The sequence below is a fragment of the Microtus pennsylvanicus genome, chromosome 4 (genome assembly GCF_037038515.1).
Source record: "Microtus pennsylvanicus isolate mMicPen1 chromosome 4, mMicPen1.hap1, whole genome shotgun sequence".
Lineage (NCBI taxonomy): Eukaryota > Metazoa > Chordata > Mammalia > Rodentia > Cricetidae > Microtus > Microtus pennsylvanicus.
Genome location: NC_134582.1, coordinates 127,917,721 through 127,933,986, shown reverse-complemented (window position 1 = coordinate 127,933,986; position 16,266 = coordinate 127,917,721). Strand labels below are relative to the sequence as shown.

General features: G+C 44.8%; 1 protein-coding gene across 1 annotated transcript in view; it reads left to right on the top strand.

Annotated features, from left to right (window-relative positions):
* Ccdc3 (coiled-coil domain containing 3) overlaps positions 1–15,632 on the top strand; it is a 91,256-nt gene extending 75,624 nt beyond the window's left edge. The window contains exon 3 of the mRNA XM_075970442.1: positions 13,591–15,632. Within this exon, the coding sequence (XP_075826557.1) occupies positions 13,591–13,863 (273 nt within the window). The 3' untranslated portion in view covers positions 13,864–15,632. The remainder of the gene's footprint in view (positions 1–13,590) is intronic.
* Positions 15,633–16,266: the final 634 nt, after the last annotated feature.

The window sequence follows — 16,266 nt, the reverse complement described above, 5'->3', positions numbered from 1 at the left end:
TTAGGCTTCAGATTGTCTCTAAAGGGCTTAATTTAATTAACAGAGTCACCCTAGTAGATCTAGACATGATCAGCTTTCCTAGAATTTCTGGACTGGCTAGTGATGAAAGGCTTTGCCAGACAAAAATAGTATTCAAAGACAGGAGTATGCTCCACTCCCATAATTGTGTAGATACCATAAATGATTACAAGAATCAAGACAGACCAGGAAGCATGAAAATACAAAAGAACAATAGAAAACTCAAGTTAATGGATTCTAAAGAGATGGGGACATATGAACTACCTGACAAAGAATTCCACATTTTTTTAAATATTTATTTATTTATTATATTATGTGTATAGCATTCCTTCCACGTGCGCCTGCAAACCAGAAGGGGGCGCCAGGTCTCATTATAGATGGCTGTAAGCCACCATGTGGTTGCTGGGAATTGAACTCAGGACCTCTGGAAGAACAGTCAGTGCTCTTAACCTCTGAGCCATCTCTCCAGCCCCAGAATTCCACATTTTAAGGCATCTCAGCAAACTCTAGCAAACCATTCTGTAAATTAGGAATCCCCCTATCACCACCACCACCACTACCACCACCACCACCACCACCACCACCACCACCACCCACAGAAAGTCAATAGGGAAATAGACTTTAACTTCATTTGAAATCAAAGGGACCTAACAGAAATATATATATATATATATATATATATATATATATATATATATATATATATATATATATATATAACATTGTACCTAAGAGCAGTAAGTACTCATGGCACATTCTGCAGGACCAATAAGCTAGGCAAAACATTGAACTATTTTGGAAGACTGAAATAATATTAAGTATTTGTTTCTGGCCACAATGGTATGGACCAGGAGTAATTTCTAACCTATTATAAGTATGTAGAATCAAACTTGAATGCTCTTGAATATGCAAATGTTCAGGAAGAAACTGACCATGGTCAAGTGTGATTTATCACAGAGACACAAGCATGGTTTAGCATATACAAACCTATAAACGAGACATAGCTCATTCACAGAGGGAAGGGCAAAACTCATGTGGTCATCTCAGTTGGTACAGAAAAGAAGTTGACAAGATCTAGTATCTTTTCATGATAAAATTTTTGATAAATCAGACAAAGAAAAAACATATCCCAACACAAAAAAGGACACATACTACAGCAATGCAATGGAATCAGCCTAGGTGTCCGTCAACAGATGGATAATGGACATAAAGAAAAATAAAACTCTGCAATATGCAGAAAAATGGATGAAACTAGAAAATATATTCAGTTAACACAGGTTCAGAAAGACAAACACAGCATATTCTCTCTTCTTTTTCATATATAAGGATCATGACTTCCAATTTTCATATATATGTACCATGTGGGAGAGAGAAGGATCAGCCCAAACAAGTATGTATGAAAATAATATAAGGAAACCTACTATTTTGGATGCTATAACACATTACATACAAATTATGTGTGTGCGCGCATCTCTCTCTCTCTCTCTCTCTCTCTCTCTCTCTCTCTCTCTCTCTCTCTCTCTCTCTCTCTCTCTCTGTGTGTGTGTGTGTGTGTGTAACATACCCACAGCTAACATCAAATACTCATTGGTGAAGTGGTCAAAGCTTTTCCTTCAAGACCAATAAAGATGAACAAAAGTCATTCTCACCACTTCTATTCAGCATAGAACTGAAGTCAGAGCTAGAACTGTCAGGCAAAGGAAGAAATAAAAGTCACTGGAAAGGAAGACGTTAAATTGTCTGTGTTTGTGACCATATTTTAGATATACAAAGCCTGGAGACACCAAAAAAAGTCTATTTGAACTAATAGGTAAATCCAGTGAAATTGGAGAGTATACACCAACAACTTTCCTGAAAATAAACAGAAAATAATCCCATTTACAAGAGCTACAAGAAATAATAAAATTCTGAGGAATAAATTTACCAAAGAGGTAAAAGAGCGCTTCTATTTACAACATTGAAAAAAGAAACTAAAGATGGTACAGGTTCGTGCAGCAGAAGAGAGAACACTGTTCAAATGTTCGCACTACCTGAGATGACCTGCACATTCAAGGCAATCCTTAGCAACATTCCAGTAATTGTTTCCACAGGAACGGAAATTCCATCCCGAGAGAATGAGGGAGAGGTTGGTAAGAGCTGAGGCACCTCTCTCATTCTCAAAAAAAAAAAAAAATTCTCCTCATCGCTAGTCATTAGAGAAATGCGCATTAAAGCCACTGTGATCGTATTACCTTGCATCTCTTAGAATGGCTATAATTTTTTAAAAAAGGAGAAGGATATGTTTATTAGTTACTTTCTCATTATTATGACCAAATACCCAACAGGAAGCAAGTTAGGGGAGAAAGAGTTTACTTTGGCTCATAGTTTGGGGTGCAATCCACCGTGGTGCGGAGCCATGGTGGTTAGGGGAGAGCAGGAGGGAAAGCCTACTTGCTCACGTCGGGATGGATCAGGAATCAGAGAACTGGGAATGCTATCACTCATCTGGCTTGCTCCTGGGTTTTAGGCTGGTCCTCCATCCCATGGGATGGTGCTGTTCTTATTCAGGGTGTGTGTGTGTGTGTGTGTGTGTGTGTGTGTGTGTGTGCGTGTGCGTGTGTGTGTGTGGTGTGTGGGTCTTCCTTTCACAGTTAATATTCCCTGGATATGCCTTCATAGACAAAGTCACTCTCCGAAAGAATTCTAAAGGCAAGTTGACAATGAAGATTAAGTACTGCAGTGGCGGGGGAAAGGAGCCCTTGTACCCTTAGCGAGAATTAGCTATAAATTAATACTGAGGTTGTAGAAGAGTGTGTGGAAGGTCCATGGGGGAGGCAGGAATAAAACTATTATAGGTTCCAGTAATCTCACTACTGCTCACTTCTGTGTATCTGAAATGAAACGGTGTGAGTGTGAAGGGCATGGAATAAATGTATTAGTGAGAATCTGTGCTCCATGCTCACTGCTACATTAGTTACAATCACCAAGCTATGAAGTCGAGCTGAGTGTCGAAGGACTGTATGTAAAGTGAGATAAAACAGGCCTGTGACCGTACTTACATGCAAAAATCTAAAAAGAACGATAGCACTGGGTGTGGTGGCACGTGACTTTAATTTTAGCACATGGGGGGGGGCAGAAGTGGGTGAATCTCTGTGAGTTCAAAGTGAGCCTGGTCTACATGGTAAGTCTCAGAACAGCCAGGGCTTTTGTGGAGAGACCCTGAACTAAATAAAATAAAATAAAATAAAGGAAGCAGAGACTAAAATGGTGTGTGCCAAAGGCCAAGGGTGAGAAAGGTAGGATATTTGCTTGAAGGCTACAAAATTTCAGTTACATAGGAAGAATAAAAGTTCAATGGCCTAATGACCATTATTGTTATGCCTAATCAATATACCATACCTATTATGTAAGTTATAAATATATACTATATCAAATGTATATTATGTGTTTGAAACTTGCTGTAAGTGGGGCTGGAAGTTAAGTGAGAGCGGCTACTGCCCTTCCAGAGGACCCAAGTTTGGTTCTCAGCATCCACATTGGGAGGTTCTCAACCACCCATGACTCTAGCTCCAGGTCCTTCTGACACCGATAGCCTTCATGGACACCCGGGCTCATGGCCACATACCCACACAAGTATGCATAGGTAAAAATGACCAGAAGAAATCTTTAAAGAAAAAAATTGGTACCAATGTCATTACTAAAATTATGTGAGATCATGCATGTTAATAACTTAATTTAGCCATTATATAATATATACATATTTCAAATATTCATAAATATTTAGATCTTATTTGGTAATAAAAATTCATAATTTTGGCATGTTGGGGATCAAACTCAAGGCCTTACATACGCTGGGCAAGTCATTTATGATTGAGCTATACCCCTACACCATTTAAAAAAATAAACAACCAATACTAATTGATTTATAACTAGGTTTAAAATATAAAAACACATCAAGAGAAATGAGACTTGTCTCTGAATAGTGTAATCACTTACATCCCGTGTTTTCCAGCAATTTCCAATACTTTGATAACTGATCGTTTTACTCAGCAAGGAAGGTACAGCAGTGACTGTTAAAGATGGACAGGGAATAACTTGGCATTTTATATGAAGGAAGGTTAACGAAGGCGTTTTAAAACTTATTTACATTTTCACTTTTCTCTGACAGACAGTATCCACTTTTTACACGTCAGAGAATCTGGCCAAAGCTGGGCACTGGGTAAAGTCCCTTAAGCCAGTGGTTTCCACATGGAAATTTTGCCCTGTTATTAAAGCTTTCCAGTTTTCAAAGATTGCCTCCAGCACATGCCAGGAAAGACAGCCCTGAACTGGCAGCGGTATTTATCGCTGTCTCTGAGTCATCCGTTATTTGTAACTTTTCCAATCACATTTTTACCAAATAAATTATCAACTGAGATTTCATTCTGGGACATAAAATTATTGACTGAATCTGGCTGGCAATGTGGTACCACAGCCACGTCAACATGTAAGTGACCTCCAAGGGTTCCCCATGATGCTCTGTTCCCCCCACCCCGGACAGTCTCAGATTTAAGAAAGGCAGGGGAAGGTTGGGTAATAACTCCATTGGTAAACTGATTGTCATGTAGGCACAAGGACCCAAGCTTGTACCCTAGCACTCTAAGAACCTGGCGTGTTGGTGCACACTCTGAATTCAGGGGGGCTGAAGACAGGAGGATCTCTGAGACTTGCTGGAAGCTAGCCCAGCTGAATCAGTGAACTTTAGTTCACTGAGAGAGCCTCTCTCAAATGTAAGGTGGAGAGCAATATTGACCTCTGCTGTCTATATGCCCACACACGGGGAAATAGCCACAAATGCATGCTATGCTACCGAGAGGTAGGAGAAGGAGGAGGAAGGGAGGGAAGGAGAGGGACAAGGAGTGGGGAGGAGAAGGTGGGGAGAAGAAAGGGAAAGGAAGAACTCTCAGGAAGTCAGCAAGTATCCAAGCCACATTTGAAGCAAAGTCTTACAATTTTCACTGCCTGCTCTTTCCAACCTAAGGAGGCATACATAAGTCTTCACCCCTTTCAGGTCCAGGGCCACCTGTCTTAATTCAGGAGCATAAAAACTTGTGTCTAAATTTGATAAATTTTCCCAGATAAACAATCTCAGCTGAGTATGGCCCTGGATGTAGCCATGTGGACAAAGTCACTGTTCTCTGAGAAGTAAACACGAGCAGGCTCTCAGCTCATACATTCCCATCACATGCCCTAGTACGGTGGGTGGCAGGAGCTCTGGGGTTTCCAGCCAGCCATGAGGATGCCAGGCAAATGCAGGAGCCATGGGAGGAGAAGCAGAGTCTGCTGCCTCTCTCAGTGGAAGAGCTGGAGGCTGAATGCTAGCTACTGGCGTCAGATCAAAGGTGGGGTGGGTGAACAGCGTCAGTGGGACGGAGCAGGAGCCGTGGTCCTGCTCCTAGGGGGAGCTGGTGCCATAGACACTTGGTCTGCAGTCCAGCCTGACTTCCTCCATAGCCTTGCTGTTACACCCTGGCATCAGGAGTGTCTGTCTTGAGGTCATCAGAGCATGAGCATCATTTTAGGCACCAGCAGTGGTCCAGGATGTAAAGTTTAAAGAGTGCACTGGTGGCTCAGTGCAGCCTATTCATCCAGGGCCAGTACACCAAGGACCAGGGCAGGAATGAAGAAAGCCCATCTTACTCCAATAGCAGCAAGGTTATCTGGTGGTTTTGAAGAAGCTACGTCAGACCCTTCCGCCCATACAATATGAGGTGTTATAGAGGCTTTACGTGCATGCACATATGCACACACACACATACACACACACACACACACACACACACACACACACACACACACCAGATCAACAATCATATCTTTACAAACCTGAGACTCCAGGTCCGTGGGTGACACTTTCCCTCTCAAGGGTCCACCGCATCAGCCAGTCTGTAGCGTAGAGCACCCTCTGTATGGGAAGAGGATCAGCTGACATGACTGGCTAAGGGAGGATTATGATATTTCAGGAGGCAGTAAGAGCTGGAAGATGTCTTTCTGAAACTTCACTGAGAAGACTACTGATACTCAAGGCCATCATCCAAATGGCTTCCTGCAGCTAGATTCATGTCCCATCTACCGTGACGCTGAATTTTTTTGGGTGAGTTCCTGGAAAACCACTAAAAATGTAAAACACCCCCTTTCTCAGTTCAGGTGGGAGCCTCCTCTCCACTCACAGTGGAAAGAGCTGAGTGGCCTTCTTTCCCAAGAATCTGTGATTTCCGCACTTCCTTCTACTGCTGGGTCTAGAAAAGCAGCTGGGGTCAGAAGCAGCATCCCACGACCCAACACTTACCAGTCCTCTTCACATCACAGCCGAGAGAAAATAGTGCATCTCCCTGGGAATGTGTAGAAGGTTGCTAACTCTCGTCATAGAACAAAGCTAGATGGTGAATAACTATCGTATCAAAGAGGAAGGCATGGGAACAATATGGTCTGGCTAGTTCCGCAGTGGAAGGCTCCTTCAGAAGACCCTGTGTTATGTCAAGTTGCGGGCTGAAGCTAACTGGTACATTGAGTCTTAGGCAATTCGGCATCTCCCCCTGAAACACCTTTCTCATTTGCAACATGCTCCGCTTCTGTAGGATTTGAAATGAGGATGTCAAGTAAGACAGGGAGGGACCAGAAAAAGAAAATTCACTAATTTCAGGACTCCTAAAAGCCCATTCGGATATAATCAGAATAAGGGGTCAAAACTGAACTTATTCTTGGAAATCAGGGACTCACAGGGATGTTGGTAGATCCATTTGACACTCAAAAGATCATTTTCTTGGTTGCTCATGTTCAAACCTTTGAACTTATTTCTGTTTCTACTTGCAGCTTTTCCTTCCGTTGGTCATTAAGTACTCTGTGTTCTAGGTACTGAATACAAAGATCTTATACTCAAGGGTTCAAAGCCTAGGACAGTCAGATGCACCAGAAGAGAATGGTACAATGCACACACGTGGGCTCTGCCTGGAGGAACCAGCAAGGCCTCATGAAGGGGGTGACTCTGAAAGAAGACTTGGGGAACACAAAGAATATTACCAATTGTGCAAAGATGAGAGAGGGTCAGGAGAGATTTTTCTAAGCATAAGAAATACTGTGCAAAGTTCTGCTTGTTTGAGAGACCCTACTGTGGCTGAGCAGAGCTTTCAATCAGTGAGGGTCAACTATGCACGAATAGAAAAGGCTTAGTGTACTGTTTACTCTCTGCCATAGCTCAAATACTTGATATATTAGCTACCTTAATCATCCAGTTTTGCCTCACTGTGAAATTCCCTTTCATCAGGGATGCTTGATGGCCCCTTCCTTAGCTAAGCGTAATGGGGAAGGGGCCTGGGATGAGCTCACACAGGCCAAGCGGGGAGCCTGGGACTCTATGCAGTTCTGTCCAATGGGAGAGAACTCACATGGCAGCTCTTTCCTATGGCCTTTGATTTAACCCCCTAGCCACCTTCCTCTTCCCCACGCACCTCACCTTCCAGCCACTGCTTGTCTGGGGTATCTGCTTTTGCTTCTGTTGGGCTCCTAACACAGACTTTGGGTGGAGCAAAGGACCCACTGCCAAGTCAAGGGCTGTCGTTGGCATCTCAAGCTGTCCCTCCAGAGAGTCCTCATAAGAACTGCTCTGCTTGTCACTTCCGAGGTTTGGGTGTTTCCCCAGTAGCTCTTGGTTTCACCCAGCTTGGGGATCACTTTGGGTTAATGTGACTTCCCTGCCTGCCTCCACACACATCTGACAGCAAGGCTAAATTTCCAGTTGAATTACAGAAGAGCCAAAAAGAACCTGTGGGTATTTGGGCACAGGCAGCTGAGCCCCTGAACCACACATGGTGAAGCAATCCTGGCCTCTACTGTCTACTGTTTCTAGACCTTCTACAGTTACAAGTTGTATAAAGTTTACTTTTCCATCTGGACTTTTAAAATTGACCACAACCCGCTGGGATGGAATGAAGTGATCCTTTTGACAAAGACTGCGGATACCTTGCATTGGTGTTCAGGGCAGTATGAAAATGAGTGAGAGGTGAGGTGTGGGCATACAAGGTCCTTGGCAGGCTCTGATTCAGATGGTCATCTGTTCTTTGCCCTTCCCCCATGCCTTGGCTGTAGACCACCTTCCCTCCTACCCCATTCAGTGGCTAACTATCACATTTTCACCTACATCTGTCTCGGGTCCCTCCTGAGGTCAGGTTTCAGATGTCCCCTGTTGCCCAGCCTTAAGAAGAACCAGATAGTAAACATCTTAAGCCTGTGGATCATAAGGTCTTTGTGATGACTACTCAACTCTGTCATTATAGCATAGTAAATGCCACTGATAAAATGCAAACATACAATTGTAGCTGTGTTCCAATAAATCTTTATTGATGTGGGGCCAGATTTTGTGGTAGGTCATAGCTAGATTACCACTACTCTCCATTTTTTTTTTAATCCTCCTCCACTTCCTTCTCATTTTAAATCCCAAGAACATGAATGAGGTGTTAAAAAGGCAAGCTATTTGTCTTGTTACTTGTGGATAGTCCTTTTGTTTTTTTATACTTCAGAAAGTACATGTTGTCTTGTCCTTGTAGGTGGTTGTTTAAATTGAAAGCAGCTGTGAAGAAAAGATCTCGCAGGACACATTCGTTATGCCCACAAGTATGAAATAGCGATGCTCAAATGCACTGTTTTTGGTTGGCCAGACACAAAGCTTACCAGCGTGCTGCCAAGTAACCCAGACACAAAGCTTACCAGCGTGCTGCCAAGTAACCCAGGAAAAGTTCTACCCCTCACACTGCCCAGATACAGAATGGCAAATTTTTTTTTCTGGGGAGAAAACATGAAGAGGTGAGGGGAAGGAGGGAGGGAAAGAGAGAAGAAAGAAAGTGGGGAGGATGGGGAAGAGAGGAAAGGGGAGGGAAGAAGAAAGCGTATAATTGAGCTGAACAAGTCTGGAAACGATGGGTGATTCTAAACCGTATCATGGATATCCTTCCTTAACCTCTCGACAGTGAAACCTTCTCACAGAACCCAAGCTTCCTGGGGGCAGAGGCAATCAGATAGGAAGATACCTAACCAAGGTACAGAAAGGGATACTCTTGTGTTTGTCCTGTCAGTGGAGGTGGGTGACCCAAATGGCCTCAAGGATTATCAGCAGCAATCCCGCTATCCCTCTCCTCAATCTGTGGTTATAAGAAGAAAGGGTCCTTGACTAGTTACTGGGGACCTCGCAGTGCTTCCTACGCTGGTTTCTATTGAGGTACTCAGTGAAAACCGTATCCAGACCAACATCTGAATGATACCCATGATAAAATTTCAGGGTAAAAATGAGAATAGCCAGTCTAGTGGCAACATGATTCAAATATTGTTTAAAATCTTTATGCACTTACCTATACCCATAAACCCAACCCTAGAAATGCATAAAGTAAAACGTCCGCAGTGGATGCAATCACGGATAATTTAAATTTTCCACTTGTTTTATTTCTTTGTGTGACTATATATGTATACATGCTTGTGTGAGGGAGGCATGTGCACATGTGTGTGGAGGTCAGAGGTCAACATTAGGTACCTTCCTCAGTTATTCTTCATCTTACTATATGTTATGTATTTCTTACATTTGTATAATGAATGTATAAATACAGTATTCACCCCATAGTGCACATGGAGAGTTCAGAGAACAACTTGCAGGAGTCGCTTTTCTGCTTCCACCATGTGGGTCCTGGAGATTAAACTTAGGTTGCCAGGTTTTTGGTGGCAGGTGCCTTTATCTGCTGAGTCATCTGGCTGGCCCCACACACTTTTGAGTCTTATGGGACCTGGGGCTTGCCTAGTAGACTAGGCTAGGTGGCTAACAAGACTCAGGGATAATCCTGTGTCTAGCTCTCCCGTGACAAGCGTGCACGTCTGCCGTGAGGTTTTTACTTGGGGGAACTGAAGCAGGTCTTCATGTTTGAGTTATGCCAGCTGAACCATCTGCCCAGGCTCGGTCCCCTTATTTATCTTTTCAAAAGTTGATCTACAATCATTTTGTTACTTCTTTAGCTTTAGAAAATGACATCTTAAAAGATAAGCCTAGTTGATAAACATAAGAAAGAAGTCTCCACCTCCTGGCAGTTTGCCTATTTGCCCCGAAGCAGGGATCCTCTCCACCACAAATTTCCAGATAAAACTTGGCTGCAGGCAAAGTGGAGGTGCTTGGCACCAAGCCAGAGTCATTTCCCCAGGTTAGCCTGGGGGAAGTGCAGGGGTTCTACAAGGAAGAGCTAGGGAATCTTTGGCTTCGGGCCTCTTCCCCAAGATCCTTCTTTTCATTTCTTCAAAGAGAACGTGCAGGACCTGCTACAGCCCAGCCCGGCATTTTTCCTCTGCAGCTCAGGTTTCTGAAAAATACCTCAAAACTAAATGAACAAATGGAGTAGCTTGGCTTTTTTTTCCCCTGCCCCCAGCAAATTTTAAGAGATTGATTTCATTTGGAAAACATTGCCCAAACAGGATTTTCTTAAAGAAACATGTATCTGAAAAGCATAGCTCTCCTCTAGGGGTTCTCACTTTTTAAGGGGGAGAGGTGAGTCTCTCTCTCTCTCTCTCTCTCTCTCTCTCTGTGTGTGTGTGTGTGTGTGTGTGTGTGTGTGTGTGTGTGTATAGGGGGCTGATGGCCAGAATCCAGAAGGCCCACTTTAGGTTTTATATGTATGAAATAATACCATTATTTCATGGCATTGTGTCCATGCACCTGGCATATTAACCGAGGAGGAGAGACCTGCGTGATAGTAGTCTTGGATTATGGCTTTGCTACCGGCGACACTGGACAAGTTCTTTGAGTTCCTTGCTGTCTTTCTTAGATCCTATCAGAGGAAGGAGAAGCCATGAGGACCACAGTGATGCACTCACTAACGAACGCATTTAACCTTGCTATCTCTATCGTCATGATACACCACTAACCCCTGACACATCTTGGTGCCTCTTGGTCTCATCTTGGCTTCTTCAGGTCATTGTCAAGGCCGTTGTAGCTGGCTGTGTTCTTTTGCTACAGTTGTAACTCTTCCTGCCTTGGATTCTTCAGAATAGGGGTTTATTGTCCTCTGGGCAGGGATGTGGACTAGGAATGTTAGTGATCTAGGAAAGCTTTGTCCGTGGCAGTTGCTCATGCTCCTGATCCCTTCAACTCCTTTTTGATATGATAGTCAAGTACATAATAATGAATTCCATTTAAACGAAAAGACTTGGCTCTCTCTCTCTCTCTCTCTCTCTCTCTCTCTCTCTCTCTCTCTCTCTTGTATATGTTTTTTTATCTTCTTTTATTCTGTTCTAGAAGAATCTTCCGTAACACATACCTAGATCATGCTATAAAAAAAAGTGAATTGAAAGTGCTTATTCTAGCTACTATATGGAATTTTAAAATACATAGATCTTACTTACTCACACATGCATGATAGAAATAATGAGTTCCTCAAGGAGGGTTCTCTACCCACTTTGTCCTTTGAGTGTGTCTGCATGTGTGTGTGTGTGTGTGTGCACGCGCGTGAGCGGGGGGGGGGGTGGGGGGGGGTGGGGGGTGTTGTCTCATTTTGTCCAGGAGAGGGCAGTATTGCATATGTGGTCTCCCTGCAGCCATGACATTCCAGGAGCCCAAAAACTATTAAATGACAAGCAATTTTGAAACACTGGTTCAATTACTTTTTTTATATATGTCCAAAATGGCCAGGCAACAAGTATACCAAAGGCCAGTGTTGAGTTAGGTCTTGAAGTATTGGGATCTGCTAAGAGCACTGAACTCATTATCCCATGTATGAATAACTGCAGGAGAGTATGGTATAGGTAGCAACATGAAAGTGAACCCACAGAAGGCTTGTGAGGTTGTCAGACAGCTGGGCATGGTGGCAAGGGCTTAGCATCCCAGCACTCAGGCACTGAGGCAGCAGATTAGGAACTCAAGGCTAGCCTGGGCTACAGTGTATGTCTGAAGTCAGCTTGCATTACACGAGATTTGTCTTTAAAAAAAAAAGTGCAAGCCGGGCGGTGGTGGTGCACGCCTTTAATCCCAGCACTTGGGAGGCAGAGGCAGGTGAATCTCTGTGAATTCGAGGCCAACCTGGTCTAGAAGAGCTAGTTCCAGGACAAGAACCAAAAAGCTATGGAGAAACCCTGCCTCGAAAATAAAAAACAAATAAATAAATAAAATAAAATAAATAAAAAATAAAAGAAAAAGAAAAAAAGTGCAGAGAGAGCTGAGGGACAATGGCACTCTAGCAGAAGAGAAACCACAGCACAGACTTTGAGGTGAAAAGGAGAAAAATGTGTTGGAGGAAGAACCAGGAGCCAGGCATGTTTTTGATCCAGCCTGCGGTGCACAAAGTGGAGATGCCTAGGTGCGTCTGACCATAGACTACTGACTGACAGTGAACTTTTACTGTGTGCTAGGCACGAGTCTAAGAACTCTCTGGATAAAACTTATTAAATTTCCCCACCCTGTGGTTAATCTTATGCTACACATGAGGAAACTGTATGTGGCCGGTCAGGCTTCCTGAAAGGGGGCGTGGCTTGAGAGGAGAGGAGACGCGATTTTTAGAGGATGCTCTTGGCATTAGAGGCATACCCAGGGAGAAGGAGGGAAACAGGGAACAGCGGACCAGGCGAAAGGTGAAACTAACTGTAATTCCAACTTCCCTGGGTCCCTAGTCTAGCTCACGGGACGCTGTGAAACTAAGATGTTCCTTCAGAGATGTTCCAAGAGAAGATGAGGGGCCCTGGATTTCTTAATCCTGTGTCATGCCTCATTATTAACTACAAATGCCCCAGCAAAGGGGGGTAAAACCAGGGCAGGTTCCAGCAAAGACCACGGAGGACTGTCCTCTTGTAACACTCTAAGAAGCTGGGGACAGACCTTGCGGTCCGAAAGCCAGTGTGGAGCAATGCAGAGTCCACTACACTGAGTTCAAGAAGCTTGCCTGATGTGAGGGCATTTAGAAGCCGAAAAGGCAAGGTGAGAAACCAGGGCAGCTGGCCTTAAAACTGCATTTAACTGTACTGATGTACTCCAGTGCAGGTGGCTGGGGCTCGGTGAACACAGCATGTGAAGGACACTGGTCCTGAGAGCCTTCCTCAGATACCCAAATCTGCAGATGCCCAAGTTCCTTCTGTATAAAGTAAGGTGGCACAGTAGTTGCACAGAGCCGCAGTGTTTGCGTATGACCACCCCTGGATTGTGCAGAGTACCTAACACAGCAGGTATAGCCCATTGCTGCACTCCATCGGTTTCTGAATGACAGCAGGTAAAACTGTCTGCACCTGTTCCAGCAAGGTTAAGCACCTGTTCATTTGCTCAAGAAACAATCATGGCTCCTCCCCTGTGAACTACCTCATATCCTTGCATAGGCCTACTGAGTTACAGGAAGTTCATTCCTTCCTGCCGCCAGTGACAAATACTTAGACTATATTTTAAATGCAAAAATCTTATAAGAAAGAGGAAAGTGGGGGTTCTGTTTGTATTTGAGGTCAGGTGGGACTCCTGGGTGGACGGAGACGGTCATGGTGAGGGCCATTGCCCATGCTGTCGCTTCAGAGACTCATCTGCCTCTCCCTCTGCGCTGTTTCTGCCCCCAGCTCATGTGCTCCTCGGTGCAAAAGGCCCTGTTTGAGGAAGAGGACCACGTCAAGAAGCTGCAGCAGAAGGTGGCTACCCTGGAGAAGCGCAACAGGCAGCTCCGTGAGCGGGTGAAGAAGGTCAAGAGGTCTCTGAGGCAGGCGCGGAAGAACAGTCGCCACCTGGAGCTGGTCAATCAAAAACTCAATGAGAAGCTGGCGAGCGCAGGTGCCCAGCAGCACCTCAACGCCCTGGGCCGGGAGCCCCCGCGCGCCCCCTACCTGCACGGGTAGCCTGTGCAGGAGGATGCAGGCCTGCCTTGCCTCTCCCCTGAAGGAATAAATGCGGGTTCCGTACACGCATTTATTTCAAACACTATAGGAGATACTCATTAGGCATTTGGTAGAGTCTAATTGGGTAAAACGACAAGTCTTACTTTCTTTCCCATTGGGTGCTGGGCCTCACTGGCCACTCGGCTTCAGACCTTATTGTACGGCATGCCCTTTTTCTGTCCTGGTGCCGCACAATACCTTAAAGCAGTAGGATCTCCCAATTCTGGGCCATCTTGAGTCTGGCCCTCAGTCTCAAGAGTGTCTCTTCACTGTGGAGAGACCATTCTAGAAGAGAACATACACGAAGATATCACGGGACTCTTTTTATTTCAGAAGAGAGTCAGTGTGAGTCTAGGCAATCAAAGCTGGCACAAGCCTGCATTCTGAAGAGACACCATTTTACAGAGCCTTCCAGAATGGCCTGCTGCTTTTGTTCACAGTTTTAGAAGCAGGGTGCCCACATGCAAATGTGCAGAGACCCCAACTCCATTCAGAATTTCCCTCACAGCTGACGCATGTTAAGGCTTAATGAGTTTATCACAAGCAAGGGAACTGAATAGGGAACTGAGCGGCCGGTAATTGGTAAAGGTAACTTATATCAGTTTTCCAACCCCAGCCCTCCAGGGCTGACATGATACCCACAGGCTGCTTTAGTCTAAAGAGTAATTGCTTTTGTGGACACGCTATGTTTCATGACGCTGGGAGTCAAGCTAGTCTTGTGCTTGTTAGACAAGTCTCTAGCATTGAGCTGAACACTCGGCCCTACTGTATGTCTGAACCAGGCCTCTTTCGATGGACATGTAAGCATGTTTTCAACTCTTGTTCCCAAATTGGAATTTAGCTCTGACACTGTAGAGTCTTAACTTGGTTTGCTCAGCCTGTCGTGCCTTTGAGTTCAAGGTCAATGACCCCAACACACCGATACTGTCTGCTCTGCAAATGCATCTCCCTGCCTGGTGGGATTCAGTGAGGGCCGTCTTCCCACCCAGGATCCCAAAGGGTGTTGTCTAGGTATACCAACCCAAGCTTCTACACAACCTCCAAACCCCTATCCCAGAAACACACACATAGTCTCCTCCAGGTTCCCCTCAAAAGGTCTGTGCACACCCTGATAGAAGTATTTGTGTAACAGTGCACTTTCTTGTAATCAACTCTTTAACAAAGCATTCTCTTTGGAAAGAGCTGCAAGGCAGTTCAATAAGAGCGTGCTCACTGCCCTTCCCACTTAAGACGGATCGTGTCTCAGCTGTGCTATTCAGAAGTCAGCTGAGTGGCTGCTGCTTCTTCTCTCCTGCTGATGGCCCTCCAGACCAAATGTCCTCCCATGTTGTTCTACCAATAGAGAGAATCCTTTGTCTCTCTAGTGTCTACCACCCAAAGCCCACTCCAGTCTCACAAGGCTGATAAAATGGCCATTTTGTCACACTGCTACCCTTGTGCTTTTCAGAAGTCCAGGCACCTCTGTGAGAAGTACCTTGTATTGTATGAGTATTGTGCCCTTTGGGACCAATCTTCCTCCACCCTCAGCCCCTTTAACAGCGCTGTTCCTAATTTGCTACATAGGTGTGCCTTCTCGTTAATTCTCCCTGGGGACATTTAAATAAAGAGGTTCTGTTGCCTCCCAAGAGAATGGCAAGCTTAGAGATGACAGAGCCAGGACTCGGTGAACTGTGGAAGCCAAGATGCGCTATGTTCTGCTTTCCCAATAAACATGCGCAGTGGTTGCAACAGCCGTGAGACAATGAGCGTCTTTGGATCAGGGAGGTTTTGGGATTTCCAGCTTCGGCCTGGAAAGATAATTTAGAGCCTTTGGGGCTGGGACACTGAGGACTGTTCAAGCCTGTGTGCCTGCCATCCCCTGATGGATTTGACCTGAGTATCCCTCCCCTTGGGTTCCCATCTCTCAGCACACCTGTGCTCCTGCTCTGCGGCTCACCTGGGACAGGAGGTATCATTAATCAGTGTCTTCAGACATGTACCGAAGTCTTGCTAAAGGAAACTTGCCCAGGTCCCATAATCTTCTACCTTGTCATTTGCCAGAGCCCTCACCACCTGTTACTCATATGAGTGTAATGCTTAATGTTCCTTAAAGGATGGCTCCAAGCATCACTCAGAACATGACACCCTTTCTCCAGTCTGTTCTGGAACCTTCCATGAAATGCAGGCTACTGTCTCCTTTCCCTTCAAGGTACCAGAAGATGAACCGTCTTTTCCAAAATCACACAGTAAGTAAGAAGCAGGTAGACTCTTGAATCTTTAAACGACAGTCCCCAGGAATGTCCCACTGGCAAGTTGTGGAGGGCAGCAAGTGTAGAAATGAGACTTCCATAGCTCCACAGTGTGCCGAGAGTCAATGTCTTTGGC